The sequence below is a fragment of the Oryctolagus cuniculus genome, chromosome 19, assembly GCF_964237555.1.
Source record: "Oryctolagus cuniculus chromosome 19, mOryCun1.1, whole genome shotgun sequence".
In the NCBI taxonomy this organism is placed as follows: domain Eukaryota; kingdom Metazoa; phylum Chordata; class Mammalia; order Lagomorpha; family Leporidae; genus Oryctolagus; species Oryctolagus cuniculus.
This window is the reverse complement of record NC_091450.1, coordinates 36,331,093-36,345,951: the sequence shown is the minus strand read 5'-3', so window position 1 is coordinate 36,345,951 and position 14,859 is coordinate 36,331,093. Positions and strand designations below refer to the sequence as shown.

The 14,859-nt window shown below is 64.5% G+C and overlaps 1 protein-coding gene across 8 annotated transcripts in view; it reads right to left on the bottom strand.

The window, feature by feature from the left end:
• The window catches only part of SUN1 (Sad1 and UNC84 domain containing 1), a 46,455-nt gene that overhangs the window by 931 nt on the left and 30,665 nt on the right, over positions 1 to 14,859 (bottom strand). For all 8 annotated transcript variants that reach the window (XM_070064262.1, XM_070064264.1, XM_051835235.2 and 5 more), the window contains 11 exons: positions 14,771 to 14,829; positions 14,516 to 14,661; positions 13,650 to 13,889; positions 12,892 to 12,978; positions 12,172 to 12,215; positions 9,694 to 9,829; positions 8,216 to 8,470; positions 7,800 to 7,884; positions 5,267 to 5,382; positions 745 to 912; positions 21 to 113 (listed from right to left, as the gene is read on the bottom strand). In XM_070064262.1, coding sequence (XP_069920363.1) covers positions 21 to 113; positions 745 to 912; positions 5,267 to 5,382; positions 7,800 to 7,884; positions 8,216 to 8,470; positions 9,694 to 9,829; positions 12,172 to 12,215; positions 12,892 to 12,978; positions 13,650 to 13,889; positions 14,516 to 14,661; positions 14,771 to 14,829 — 1,429 coding nt within the window. The remainder of the gene's footprint in view (positions 1 to 20; positions 114 to 744; positions 913 to 5,266; positions 5,383 to 7,799; positions 7,885 to 8,215; positions 8,471 to 9,693; positions 9,830 to 12,171; positions 12,216 to 12,891; positions 12,979 to 13,649; positions 13,890 to 14,515; positions 14,662 to 14,770; positions 14,830 to 14,859) is intronic.

Genomic DNA, 14,859 nt, shown 5'->3' with positions numbered 1-14,859 from the left:
TGTGGGGGCGCGGTCCTTACCGGCACGGGGAACATCTGCAGCGAGTCGCCCTCCTGGTCGTACATGAACTGTCCCAGGAGCTGCCCCTCTTCCTGGTACTCGTTCTCCAAGCCCTGAAGCCAAGACCACACGGTCACTACACCGCGGCCCGCCTCTGCACACGGGTCACCTGTCCACAGTGCAGACACAGGGCCGCCCCGGCGGGGGGTGTGTGTGTGTGTTTATTACGGGCTTCCGAGTCCACAGCCACCACGGGGGACGTGTCCTCGCTGGGGAGCAGCAGAGAGGGGCCCCACGCTCACGGCTGCCCTCCACCTGAGCGGAGCCTGGGCAGCCGACGGGCTCGGGGCACGAGGCTCGAGGCCCAGGGCAGCAAAGGAGACCAGGGGTGGGAGCTGACGTTCCAGCCCAGGAAGAGGTCCTGGGCGGGGCGCGGTGACAGGACCCGTTAGTGGTTATGATGGAAGACGTGACAGCGCGCAGGGACCGCCCGAGGGCCGTGGCTGTGACAAGGCTGAGGCCGTGGGTGCCGGAGACGGACCCCAGGCGCAGCGGCCTGGGCGCAGAGCGGGAAGGCCCCACCCCTCTGCCAGACAGGAGACAGGACCGTGGCAGCTACACTGACAAAGTGGGAAAGGAGACAAAGGGGCCACAGCCTCCACAGGGCGCCAGCCCTCGCCCTCTCCTCTCGGGGAGTTCCCGCAGGGGCACAGAGGGACGGCGCGTCCTCGAAGCCACACTCACGTAGACGGCGAAGTCCTTGGGGGCGCTGGCGATGCTGCCGGTGGGCGCCAGCGTCTTTGGGATGTGCTCGAGTGTGAACGTGGCTGGCCAGATGGCCATGGACAGCCGCACCACCAGGTAGCCCTGGGAGCCCCTGAACGCCCAGCAGTTCCCCGGGTAGATGTCGGGCTGGGGAGACACAGGGCAGGCGCTCAGCCACACACTCGGACCCCAGGAGGAAGCGCCCACTCGGACACCGAAGACGCACCCCTCCGCGGCCCACTGTCGGAAGCGGACCAGAGGGAACTGCGCGTCCTTCTCAGCCCCTCGCCCAGCTTCCCTCGGGAACACCCGAGTCGGCTGTGAGCGAGCTGACCAGGCCATAAAGAGAAATGCAGATGCGGATTTCAGAGAGAAGCGAACTCAGGTTCAGCCCGGCCGCCCCTCTCCCCATCCGGCTCTGCTGTGGCCTGGGAAAGCAGTGGACGCCCAGGTGCCCGGGCCCTGCACCCGCGTGGGAGACAGGGAGGAAGCTCCTGGCTCCAGCCCGGCCCAGCCCAGCTACTGTGGCCATTCGGGGAGTGAGCCAGTGGATGGAAGATTCTCTCCAACTTTGTCTTTCATAGACACAAATACATTCTTAAAAAAAAAAAAAAAAAGGAAAAAGGAAAAAGGGAACCACAAAACTGCAAGGTGTGAGACGGTGAGAGGCTCTGCACACTGACCGAGCCCTGGCCTCCCGCTGTCAAGTTTACTGCAGGATTTTTTTTTTTTTTTTTGACAGGCAGAGAGGACAGTGAGAGAGACAGAGAGAAAGGTCTTCCTTTTTGCCGTTGGTTCACCCTCCAATGGCCACCGCGGCTGACGTGCTGCAGCCGGCGCACCGCGCTGATCCGATGGCAGGAGCCAGGTGCTTATCCTGGTCTCCCACGGGGTGCAGGGCCCAAGCACCTGGGCCATCCTCCACTGCACTCCCTGGCCACAGCAGAGAGCTGGCCTGGAAGAGGGGCAACCGGGACAGAACCAGCGCCCCGACCGGGACTAGAACCCGGGGTGCCGGCGCCGCAGGTGGAGGATTAGCCTAGTGAGCCGCAGCGCTGGCCATACTGCATGATTATTTTTAAAAGCCAAGGACCTCCCACAGCCCACCCCAGGGCCCCGCGGGCGCTCCTCAGTGCCGCTTCCACGCCAGTGGCCGGGGCCTCGGGAGCCACGTGCACAGGAGTCCCGCTCACGCAGGGGTGGGCGGCGTCGCCCCCGCCGCCCCGCGCTCCCCGGGGGCGGGTCTCAGGTTCCATCGCAGGAGCGCACGTGCTCTCGAGAAAGCGCGAAGCGCCGGGAACGCAGGCCCCCAGGCCGTGCGCTGTTCTCTGGTGCGCGCAGCATGGCACGGGTTAACTTTATCCTATGAGCGTGAATGCCACGCTCAGAGTGTTCCCATTTAGATCCTTCCAGAGAACTCGGTCAGGGCGTCCCGGCCACACACACACACACACACGCGTGCGGGCACAGCGCGTCCCGGCCCCATCCACACACACACACGCGCGGGCACAGCGCGTCCCGGCCCCATCCACACACACACACCCGGGCACAGCGTGTCCTGGCCCCATCCACACACACACGCGCACGGGCACAGCGTGTCCCAGCCCCATCCACACACACACGCGCGCGGGCACAGCGCGTCCTGGCCCCATATGCACACACACACACGCGTGCGGGCACAGCGTGTCCCAGCCCCATCCACACACACACGCGCGCGGGCACAGCGCGTCCCGGCCCCATCCGCACACACGCGTGCGGGCACAGCGCGTCCCGGCCCCATCCACACACGCGTGCGGGCACAGCGCGTCCCGGCCCCATCCACACACACACACGCGTGCGGGCACAGCGCGTCCCGGCCCCATCCACACACACACGCGCGCGGGCACAGCGCGTCCCGGCCCCATCTGCAGCAGGGCTCTGGGGGCCCTCCCGGCACTTCCGGTCCAGAGGCTGAAACTTTACCCCCAACTGTCAGTATTTGAGGATGGCTTTAAACTTTAGAATGACAGACGTTCCCAGTTAGAAATCCTAGGCACAAAGACTAACGTTTACAATGTTACAAAACACGTCCTCAATTCTGTTCTGGAATTTTCCACCCGATACCTGTGGGCCCTGGTTGCCTGTGCTAACTGAAACCAGGCAGAGTGACACGGAGGACCTACATCTCAGCTCTGCTGAACTCAACAGTGTGCAGCGGACTTCTTCCACTGCGGCTGGACTTGGAAACACTTGGCAAACTAAAAACCCATACATCTGCTTCAAAAGGCACAGACAGAGAGTTGGGCAGTGTGGTGGAATGAGAAGGTGAGAAGGTCATGCCAAGATGGCTGCTGACAACAGAAACTGCCTGGCAACAGGCCGTGACTGGATGGCTCCAGAAACCGCCTGACAACAGGCTGTGATTGGTTAGGGCACAGACTGCCCCTTGATCGGATTGGCTGCCTTGGCTATATAAGCAGCTGTAGCAACTGAAATAAACGAGGCTCGCCTCAGGCCTGCTTTCACCTGACTCCCGGGGTCTGCATGGTGACTCTGCGCCCACCACACTCCTCCTCTCAGAAAAGAAATACAACTTCAACAGGGCAGGTCTTCCTGCACTGGGTCACTCCCCAAATGCCCACAACCAAGACTGAGCCAGGAGCCAGGAGCTCCATCCGGGTCTCCCATGTGGCTGCAGGGGCCCAAGCAGCTGGGCCACCTCCCGCTGCTTTCCCAGGCCACCAGCAGGGAGCTGGACTGGAAGCAGCGTAGCTGGGACACCTTGGACAATTCACATTCCTCTTCCTTCATGCCCCAACGTGGACGCATGGGATTGAGCATCTGAGCAAGCTGCAGGGCGGCCTGGGACGGCCACTCCCCACCCCCGAGAGCCTGGGTCAGCCACTCTGTACCCCGGAGAGCCTGGGATGCCCACTCCCGACCCCGGAGAGCCTGGGACGCCCACTCCCGACCCCGGAGAGCCTGAGACGGCCACTCCCGACCCCGGAGAGCCTGGGACGGCCACTCCTGACCCCGGAGAGTCTGGGACGGCCACTCCCGACCCCGGAGAGCCTGGGACGCTCACTCCGTACCCCAGAGAGCCTGGGACGCCCACTCCCGACCCCAGAGAGCCTGGGACGCCCACTCCGTACCCCGGAGAGCCTGGGACGCCCACTCCCGACCCCGGAGAGCCTGGGACGGCCACTCCTGACCCCGGAGAGCCTGGGTTGGCCACTCCGTACCCCGGAGAGCCTGGGACGCCCACTCCATACCCCGGAGAGTCTGGGACGGCCACTCCTGACCCCGGAGAGCCTGGGACGGCCACTTCCCACCCTGGAGAGCCTGGGACGCCCACTCCATACCCCGGAGAGTCTGGGACGGCCACTCCTGACCCCGGAGAGCCTGGGACGCCCACTCCCGACCCTGGAGAGCCTGGGACGCCCACTCCCGACCCCGGAGAGCCTGGGACGCCCACTCCCAACCCTGGAGAGCCTGGGATGAGCTGACTCTTTCTCCTGCCCTCATGCACTCTGGGAGGCACATACCTGGGTCCCTCCCAGCCACCTGGAGACCTGAGTTCCCAGCTCCTGGATGTGGCCTGGCCCAGCCCTGGCTACTGTGGACATTTAAGGAATGAACCAGGGGATGGAGAGCATCCGCTGTGCCTCTGCCTTTCAAGTCAAGTTATTTAAGAAAGGAACGTGTGTGGCTAGTGCTGTGACACAGCAGGCAAGGCTGCTGTCCGTGATGCCAGCATCCCATATGGGTGCAGGTTCGAGTCCCGGCTGCTCCACCTCTGTTCCAGCTCCCTGCCAATGGCCTGGGAAAGCAGTGGAAGAGCGCCAGGTGTTGGGGCCCTGCATACGCGTAGGAGACGCAGCTGCTCCTGGCTCTGGCTCGGCCCAGCCCTGGCCACCTGGGGAGTGATCCAGCAGAACAAGACCTCCCTCTCTGTGTCTCCCTCTCTGCAATTTTTTCAGACAAATAAATCTTAAATAAACAAACCTGTAAAGCTGATCACACAGTGTTGGGAAAGCAACAGTGCAGTGAGAGCAGACGCGGCGCCCAGGACACAGGCGGCCCCTAGCCCCCCGGCTCCAGGCCCTTGGCCCCCCGTCCCCCAGCCCCCCCCGTCCCCCAGCCTCAGGCCCCCTGCCCCCCGACCCCCTGCCTCCCCGGCCCTCAGCCCCCCAGGCCCCAGCCTCAGGCCCCCTGCCCCCGGGCCCCTCTGCCCCCCAGCCCCCCCGGCCCTCAGCCCCCCTGCCCCCCAGCCCCTCTGCCCCCCAGCCCCCCCGGCCCTCAGCTCCCCTGCCCCCCAGCCCCTCTGCCCCCCCAGCCCCCAGCCCCCGGGCCTTGCCGCTAGTCACCTGCAGCACACCACAGGCGCGTGAGGCTCCCCAGGCGGGGAAGCCGGCGGCCAGCGTGTGCCGTGGGAGCCGCGGCAGGGGGCAGACACGGGCACCACCGCACGTCGCCCCGGAGCCGGGTGGGCGTCGTGACCTCCAGCGAGGCCGGCACTCACCTGGATGACGACACGGGGCGACTGTGAGAAGTACCAGAGAGGGATCCCGAACAGACTGATGAGCGCGGTCTTGGTCTCGTAGGTCTCGGAGCAGCGCGTGCTCAGGATGCTGCCGCCTGGGGGCAGAGGCCGGTGGCGTCAGAGCCCCGCTCTCGGAAGCGGGGTTTCCTCAAAGCGTCTGCGAACTCACGCCTCGCTGGGGCAAGGACCCTCCCTCCGCACATCGGCGAGTCCTGACGCGCGGCTGTCGTGTGCGCGTGCCCTCGCCACACCCGCCTGGCCCCTCGCAACAAGCGACAGCGGGAGCACAGATGGCCAAGTCCTGCCGTCACCCGACAGGCGGCCTTCAGAGCCCCAGCGACAGTGACAGCTACAAACTGCACGTCCACAAAGTGTGGGGGAGCCGGGAGCGACCGCCGCTGGGCGGGCCGTCCTCCCGGGGGACGGACACTCTGCAACCAGACTGCACGGACACAGCACAGAACACACAAGAAGCTCGCGTGGACACTTGACAGCGGCGAAGGCACGCTACACGTGAGCTTCATCTCGGCCACACTAGCGAGGTGCAGCCTCCCCTCACTGGGAGATGGGGCAGACAGCACCCGGGGTCAGGGAGGCCGAGTGCATCCTGAGAGCCTCCCCACGCGTGTGCGTCCTGAGAGAAGCCTCCCCACGCGTGTGCGTCCTGAGAGAAGAAGCCTCCCCACGTGTGTGTGTCCTAAGAAGCCTCCCCACGCGTGTGCATCCTGAGAGAAGCCTCCGACGCGTGTGCGTCCTGAGAGAAGAAGCCTCCCCACGTGTGTGCGTCCTAAGAAGCCTCCCCATGCGTGTGCGTCCTGAGAAGCCTCCCCACGCGTGTGCGTCCTGAGAGAAGCCTCCCCACGCGTGTGCGTCCTAAGAAGCCTCCCCATGCGTGTGCGTCCTGAGAAGCCTCCCCACGCGTGTGCGTCCTGAGAAGCCTCCCCACGCGTGTGCGTCCTGAGAGAAGCCTCCCCACACGTGTGCGTCCTGAGAGAAGCCTCCCCACGCGTGTGCGTCCTGAGAGAAGCAGGCTCCCCACGCGTGTGCATCCTGAGAGAAGCCTCCGACGCGTGTGCGTCCTGAGAGAAGCCTCCCCACGCGTGTGCGTCCTGAGAGAAGAAGCCTCCCCACGCGTGTGCGTCCTGAGAAGCCTCCCCACGCGTGTGCGTCCTGAAAGAAGCCTCCCCACGCGTGTGCATCCTGAGAGAAGCCTCCGACGCGTGTGCGTCCTGAGAGAAGAAGCCTCCCCACGTGTGTGCGTCCTGAGAAGCCTCCCCACGCGTGTGCATCCTGAGAAGCCTCCCCACGTGTGTGCGTCCTAAGAAGCCTCCCCATGCGTGTGCGTCCTAAGAAGCCTCCCCATGCGTGTGCGTCCTGAAAGAAGCCTCCCCACGCGTGTGCATCCTGAGAAGCCTCCCCACGTGTGTGCGTCCTAAGAAGCCTCCCCATGCGTGTGCGTCCTAAGAAGCCTCCCCACGCGTGTGCGTCCTGAAAGAAGCCTCCCCACGCGTGTGCATCCTGAGAGAAGCCTCCGACGCGTGTGCGTCCTGAGAGAAGAAGCCTCCCCACGTGTGTGCGTCCTGAGAAGCCTCCCCACGCGTGTGCGTCCTGAGAGAAGCAGGCTCCCCACGCGTGTGCGTCCTGAGAGAAGCCTCCCCACGCGTGTGCGTCCTGAGAAGCCTCCCCACGCGTGTGCGTCCTGAAAGAAGCCTCCCCACGCGTGTGCATCCTGAGAGAAGCCTCCCCACGCGTGTGTGTCCTGAAAGAAGCCTCCCCACGCGTGTGCGTCCTGAGAGAAGCCTCCCCACGCGTGTGCATCCTGAGAGAAGCCTCCCCATGCGTGTGCATCCTGAGAGAAGCCTCCCCACACGTGTGCATCCTGAGAGAAGCAGGCTCCCCACGCGTGTGCATCCTGAGAGAAGCCTCCCCACGCGTGTGCGTCCTGAGAAGCCTCCTGCAGGACTCCGGGAGCTGTCCCGTGGACACACTCAGACCCGCCGTGGCCTTCTCTCCTGGTGACACGACTAACACGCGTCTCCCCAGGGGACGAGCTGGCTCTGGAGGACCTGAGCGAGCCCCGAATCCTGGGCCACTGCTGGGCCCGAGCCCGAGCCCAGGACTGTGGTGTGCACACGTGGGACACACGTGGGACAGAGCGTGATGGCATACCCGCCTGCAAGGGCTAACGTGACCTCACAGAGACAGGACAGCTGCTGACCCAGCTGAGTGGAGGGCGCCGCGCGGACCTCAGCACTTCCCAGCCTTGATGGACACGGTCTGTCTTCCTTCTCCAAGGAACAAACCGGCACCCATCACTGCACCCCCGTGGCCTTTCTGCCTGCGACGTCCACCACGGGAGGACAGAGACGCCGACCGGGAGCTCGTGCCGTGAGCTCCACGGGAGAACCTGCGCCCCACGCGGTGGGCCAGGCAGAAAGCCGAGGGAGGAGCCGCCCAGCGCACCGCCCCCTCCCGCGGGGACACCCAGCACACAGAGCCCGCGCCCACCCACCTCCAGACTCCAGTGCGAAGTCCACCATCCCGGTCTTGTCCTGGGAGTACAGCTTCAAGGCGTTGTTCACGATGACCTGAGCTTGCTGCACAGACAGGAGGAAGACCAGCGACTCCGTGCGTCTCGGGGCAGGAGGGGGAGGCGCAGCAGTGTCACGCCGCAGCCTGCACCGGGCGCTCCGTACTCAGCGCTCAGACCTGACCGGGGGGCCCCAGGACCCCGAGAAGCATGGGGGCTGGGAACGGCCCCACACAGGCAGGGGGGTCCCAGACCGAGTCCCAGGTCCCCTCCGGCTCCCGCTGGGCGTGTGTGAAGCGTGCCTCTATCATCTTAGGAAGCCCAACCACAGCCCGTGAGACCACGCCCAGAGCCGCAGCCCAGCGCCGCCCACCGGGCTCGGGCACGCCCCCACTCACCGCCTCGGTGATGCCAGAGATGCCTGCCTCGCTGACGGCGGCCAGGACGGCCTCGGGCGTGGGCCCCTGCCCGCTGCCGGCGACGTGGTGCGAGATGTTGCCCAGCACCTGCCGCTCCAGCGCGCTTAGGGCCAGCTGCAGGTCCTCCTTGCTCACGAAGCGCGCGGAGAGCCGGCGCAGCAGCTGCTCCAGGGCCTCGTCCTGCTGGCCCTCGGAGAGCAGCAGTCTCACCGCCGCTCTGACCTGCGCCTCCACCTGCGAAACCACCAGGAAACGCGAATTCGCTGCCTCACACAAGGACTTGGGCTTGCACCGGCGCCCTCTTAGAAACGCCGCAAGCGCTGCGTGTCTCCCCGAGAGCTTCCTGTACATCGGACACAACCTTCTCCTTCGTACTGAAGGACCAGCAAGCGCGCTGGGCGTGCGGAAGAGGCCGGAGACAGCAGCGCAGACCGCGGGCCTGGACAGCGTGGAGCTGAGCAGAGGCCCCGTCCACGCCGCCCAGCCCTGCTGATGGCAGAGGGGAACGAGAGCCCCTCGTCGTGACCACGCTTGGCCTGGCTACGTGACGCAGGGGGTTAGGCACTGCCTGCACCGCCACACCCTGTACTGGACGCTGGCTGCTGATCCTGCTCCCTGCTGGTGCCCCTGGGAAGGCAGAGGATGGCCCGAGGACTTGGGTCCCTGCCACCCACGGGGGACCAGGATGGAACTCGTGGCTCCTGGCTGTGGCCTGGCCCAGATCTGGCTCTTACAGCCGTGTGGGGGAGTGAACCAGCACTCACTCCCTCTCCCTCTCCCTCCCCCCGCCCCTTACCCTCCCTCTCTCTCTCTCAGCCCCTCTTCTACCTCTGGCTTTCAAATAAAGAAACATTTTTTAAGAAGTGTCACCATAGGATGTCGAACACGTCCCTGTGGTCCCCCCTCCATGTGCACCTGAGTGTCTCTTCTTGCTCTGTAAGGACTGGAGTTGGGGGACAGGCCCCAGAAAAGCACACCCACCTCCAGGGGCACACACAGACCGGTGCCCCCAGCTCCGCACTCTGTGGTCGGTAGCCTGTGGTTTTCTTCCAGAGGCCAAAGCCACGCACAGCCCCTGACCACAGGCCAGCAGCCTGGCATGGGGTGGAGCCCCTCACCTCGTCACGGCTGAGCCCCCTACCCGGCCTGGGGGTGCTGCCACTCAACGCCTGTCTCCTCCTGCAGCAGCCCAAGCTCTGGATTTTCTCTAGAAAATCTCGACGGGTGGGCCTGGAGCAGCGTCCGTGACGCTATCAACAAGACAAAGCCAGCTGCCGGCTCCAGCCCGAGTCTGCCGTGGGAGATGCGCCCAGGCCCGCAGGCCCCTGGCCCGCGCGATTTGAGCGCCAGCAGTGAAGTCCCTCCCCAGGGCCCGACTCCAGACACGGGGAAGGGGAGCTCCTCAACAGCGTGGTCCCGGCCCAGCCACCGCAACCCCGGAGGCCGGGGAGGCGCACCTGGCCCTGGCCCGCGTCCGCCCTCGCACAGCTGCTCTGCAGGCGCTGCCACTCGGACACCTGCGCCCGCAGGCGGCTCAGCTCCAGCTCCAGGTGCTTCACGCTGGCCAGCAGGCGCTGCTGCTCCTCACTGCCGCTGCAAGCCAGAGGGGCGGGGAAGCAGTCAGTGCACGCCACGGACACGCGTGCTCCCAGTCAGTGCAGCCAGACACACGTGTTCTGGTCACACACGCTGCAGACATGTGCTCCCAGTCAATGCACACCACAGACACACGTGTTCCCGGTCACACACACTGCAGACACGCATGCTCCCAGTCAGTGCAGCCAGACACACGTGTTCCTGGTCATATGCTGCAGACATGTGCTCCCAGTCAATGCACACCACAGACACACGTGTTCCTGGTCACACACGCTGCAGACACGTGCTCCCAGTCTGTGCAGCCAGACACACGTGTTCCTGGTCACACACGCTGCAGACACGTGTGCTCCCAGTCAGTGCATGCCACAGACACACGTGCTCCCAGTGCAGCGACACACGTGTTCCCGGTCACACACACTGCAGACATGTGCTCCCAGTCAGTGCACGACAGACACACGTGTTCCTGGTCACACACACTGCAGACACGCGTGTTCCCAGTCAGTGCACACCACAGACACACGTGTTCCCAGTCACACAGCCACGGATATAGGTGTTCTCGGTCACACGTGCCACGGACACAAATGTTCCCAGTCAGTACACACCATGGACATGTGTGTTCTCAATGCACCCCACAGATGGTCAGCACACAGCAGACATGTATGTCCCTGGTCAGTGCACACCACGGGCAGCATGTTCCCAGATGGTCAGCACACGCCACAGATGTGTGCTCCCAAACGGTGCACGTCCCTGGACAGCACATGCCATGGCAGGCGTGTTCCCAGATGGTCAGCGCTGTAAGCACACAGCCTGCCCTGTGTCTCAGACGCCCGAGGGGCACATCTGAGGAGACGCGTGCCCCGCTGCAGCTCAGCTAATAAAGTGCCGCCAAGTGGTCATCGCTCAGTGCCCGTGAAGGACTCTGAAAACCACGGGGTGTTCCAAACGATTCCCCTGAAGTTAGAAACCTTCACCAAGTAGGACGGTACTCGGCAATAATTACCAAAAAATTAAATCAAATTTTCATGCTAACCCACAGAAAACTGCAGAACGTATCCCTCAGGGTTGTGTAACCATCACAGAGGCGTGTAGACTGGACACCAACCACTGCGTGTGTGCAGTGTGCGTGTGTGTGTGCGCGTGCAGACGGCTGCTGGGAGGCCGGCATGTAGACTGGACACCACCCACTGCGTGTGTGCAGTGTGCGTGTGTGTGTGTGCGTGCAGACGGCTGCTGGGAGGCCGGCATGTAGACTGGACACCACCCACTGCATGTGTGTGTGCAGTGTGCGTGTGTGCGCGTGCAGACGGCTGCTGGGAGGCTGGCGTGTAGACTGGACACCACCCACTGCATGTGTGTGTGCGTGTGTGTGTGCGTGTGTGCGTGCAGACGGCTGCTGGGAGGCCGGCGTGTAGACTGGACACCACCCACTGCATGTGTGTGTGCGTGTGTGTGTGCGCGTGCAGACGGCTGCTGGGAGGATGGCAAGTGCGTCCCACACCTGGGCTGCCCTATCAGCAGGACCCCGAGCTGTTCGCTGGACCAGAACAGCTCTAACCTCCAGGGGCCATCTGGACCACAGTCACCCGCCTAAAAGGGAGCCTGCGCCTGCCGCAGGCTGATTGGACCTCGAGGCCCGCCCGCGGCCCCCCCACAGGCTGGATGCAGAGTGAAATGTGCAGGCCCTCACGGAGGGTGCACAGGGCTGAAGCCGTGACGGACGGGAGGACACAGGCCAGCACCAAAGGAGGGCCGGAGAGGGAGGCACAGGGGGGCAGGCGCACCCCACTCAGGGCATGGAACAGACGCAGCCCAGTGGCACCGCTGTCCACAGCGGGGACTCGAGCGGACAAAGCTCAGGACAAAGGGACCCGAAACGGCAGAGGGATCGGGCTGTTCAGACGGCAAAGGCACGGGCAGCACTGGTCCAGGTGCAGACGGGCTACAGCCGCAAGGCCGGCACAGACTGCCCAGAGCTAAGTGCCCGTCCTCAGGGAGGCTGCTGAGGGGGCCGTGGCTGGGCCGAAGCTCAGGCTCCGCTGCTAGGTCAGCAGTGCCAGCAGAGGGTCCCCGTGACGGGAGCTCCCACAAGGGCCCCGTCAATCTGCTCCCCGAGGGACTCTGCACCCTCAGCGCGGGCAGGGTGGACACAAACGTGGTGCCTCGTCAGAGGACGTGGTCAGCTCCTCAGGCCCCGCCCACCACGGTCCTGCAGGGGCCCAGGCGCACCGCAGGGAGTGCCCCCACAAGGCCCAAACACGCAGGTGACGCCAGGGACGTGGGGTCAGCTCCCGCCATCCCGCTGCCGCCCCGACGCAGACTGCGCCGGCCAGGGGGCCTACCTTGCTGTCCTGAGCTCCGCCTGTTCGAGATCCCTCTGGATGGCCTGAGAGAATGAGACACAGGTCACACACTGACGTCACCTGACGGGCTGGAACCCCCCACCTAAGTCAGGGCACATCTGCCTGCGGGCTAGCCGTGGCGGACGCTGGCTCTGCTTCCCAGAGTGCACTGCGGCAGATGCGACCGTCCCCACAGTCAGAGAAGCAGCCTTCAGAAGGGCAGACACTGCGGGGGGTGCTGGCCCGGCCTGCCAATCCACCCAGGGCCAGGCCCCACAAGGAGGCGGGCTCAGACCCTGCCTCTCAGCTGACCGTGCCTGGCCAACAGGGTCCATCCCGCGGGAGCTGTCCCCGGAGCCCCCAGGGCCTGCGCTCCACTTCACTGAGGCTCCTTAGCCTCCACTTGCCCGAGCAGAGGCGAGCGCCCAGGCGCCAGGCCCCGCCCCTCCCACGACGGCAGGATTTCCCGCCCAGATCCCAGTGTCCGTCCACAGAGCCGGGCCCTCCACTCTCCACCTGAAGACAGTGCACCCTGGTGGTGCCGGCTGACACCCACATGGGAACCCGCGGGGCCGCCCGGGGCCAGGGCGTTGGCACACCCGACACACTAGAGCAACAGCGCTCTAGGGAAAAGGGACGGTCAGAACATGCTTGGATTTTTATAATGGAACAGCAGACGGGGCCCTTGCAGCACTGACTGCACAGGCGGACAAGGAATACCTCGGATTCTCCTGCCAGTTTTCCGAGGAGCCCTTCCAAGGCAGAGATGCGCACCTCGTGTTCTCGATGCAAAGCCGTGAAGTCAGCCTTGGAAAGCAGATGGGGGGAGACAGTCAGCAACAGCAAGAGGGCCTGGCCACCCCTGCACGGGGCACCAGACACCGGGACGGGCCGTGTCTGGCACAGGCCACAGCCACGGCCTCCTGTGGGAAGTCCACACCCCACGCTGGAGTGCCCTGCGTCCCTGGGGACCGTGGCCACAGCGTCCCGTGGGAAGTCCACACCCCACGCTGGAGTGCCCTGCGTCCCCGGGGACCGTGGCCATGGCGTCCCATGGGAAGTCCACACCCCACGCTGGAGTGCCCTGCGTCCCTGGGGACCGTGGCCACAGCGTCCCGTGGGAAGTCCACACCCCACGCTGGAGTGCCCTGCGTCCCCGGGGACCGTGGCCATGGCGTCCCATGGGAAGTCCACACCCCACGCTGGAGTGCCCTGCGTCCCCGGGGACCGTGGCCACAGCGTCCCGTGGGAAGTCCACACCCCACGCTGGAGTGCCCTGCGTCCCCGGGGACCGTGGCCACGGCGTCCCGTGGGAAGTCCACACCCCACGCTGGAGTGCCCTGCGTCCCCGGGGACGGGTCACAGCACGGAATGCAAAGGCCACCTCTCTCCATGACCACCAGACTCCGTCCCTTCACTCCTGGGGGACCCCGCAGCCCCCGAGCAGCACACGGCACTCAGGGACCCCAGGACCCTACCTGAGTGCCCGGCAGCCTGGCAGCCTCCGCCTCCTGCAGCTGCTGCCCGACCACGTCCTTCACCCACGAGGACAGCCCTGTCCGGCCCTCGTCCAGCCGGTCCACCCGCGCCTGCAGCTTCTGGAGGGTCAGTGTCAGCCCCCGGAGCTGCTCGTCATGTGTGTGGCACCAGCCAGCCAGAGAAGCCATCTGCTGATCCACGCCACTCATCCAGTGCCACTGGGACGCCCTGTCATCGCCCTGGAAAGCAGGAAGCAGAAACACGAGTGGCTGCGTGTGGCGCAGCGGCTGACGCACGCTGTGTCAGAGGCCTGGCGTGTCCTGGCTCTGTCCCCGCTGCAGCTGCCTGCTGAGATGCAGCGGTGATGGCCGGCGTGACCGGCGCCCTGCTGGATTGGGTTCCCAGCCCCAGGCTTTCCTCCAGCCTGGCCCACTGGAAAATCAACCAGCCCATGGGTGATCTCTGTGTCTGTTAATTAAAAAACCAACCCACACCATACACGGCACCAAGATGCCAGCCGTAGGGCAAACAAAGGGAAAGACTAAAGCCCTAATAAATTGCAATTATCCTGACCTGATGTGACCTTGAGTGGATTTCATTTTCTTCTACATATACATGAAGGTGTTTCAAAATGCTCACGGGAAAATGAATTAAAAGATTATCTTTGAAATCCATGCCTGTTTTTCACATTATAAATTGTTCGTGAACTTTAAGACACCTTGCACTTTGCAAAATAATGAATGCTATGAAGTTTTTAAAATCAAAATTAACTGAACAATGGGGTCACTGTGACCAGACACCACGTGAGCTGTCCAACTCGCCTGACTGTGCCTGTGCGGGGCCACGAGGGGGAGGCGGGGCTCACCCCCGGAGGCGGGTCCAGGCGGGAGGTTTCAGGTCCGAACACGTTGCTGGGGTCATCGGCCTTCTGTGTCCTCTGCAGGTCTGGCCAGCTGAACACAGGCAAGGAGGCGAGGAAGCCGCCCTGGCCCCACAGGGAGAGGCCGGCACCTGCAGGGAGACAGACAGCATCACACGTGGGCACGCCGGTCCCGGGGCTGATCCGCAGCCGCAGCCTCGTCACGTGTTCCTGTGCACAGAGTACCTGACCCGTACTCACCAAGGAAAAGCAACAGTGGGATGAGCAACAGGAAAAACTTGCAAATATTTCGAAGGCACCTGGGAATAAAACGGAAGCATGAACGTGCA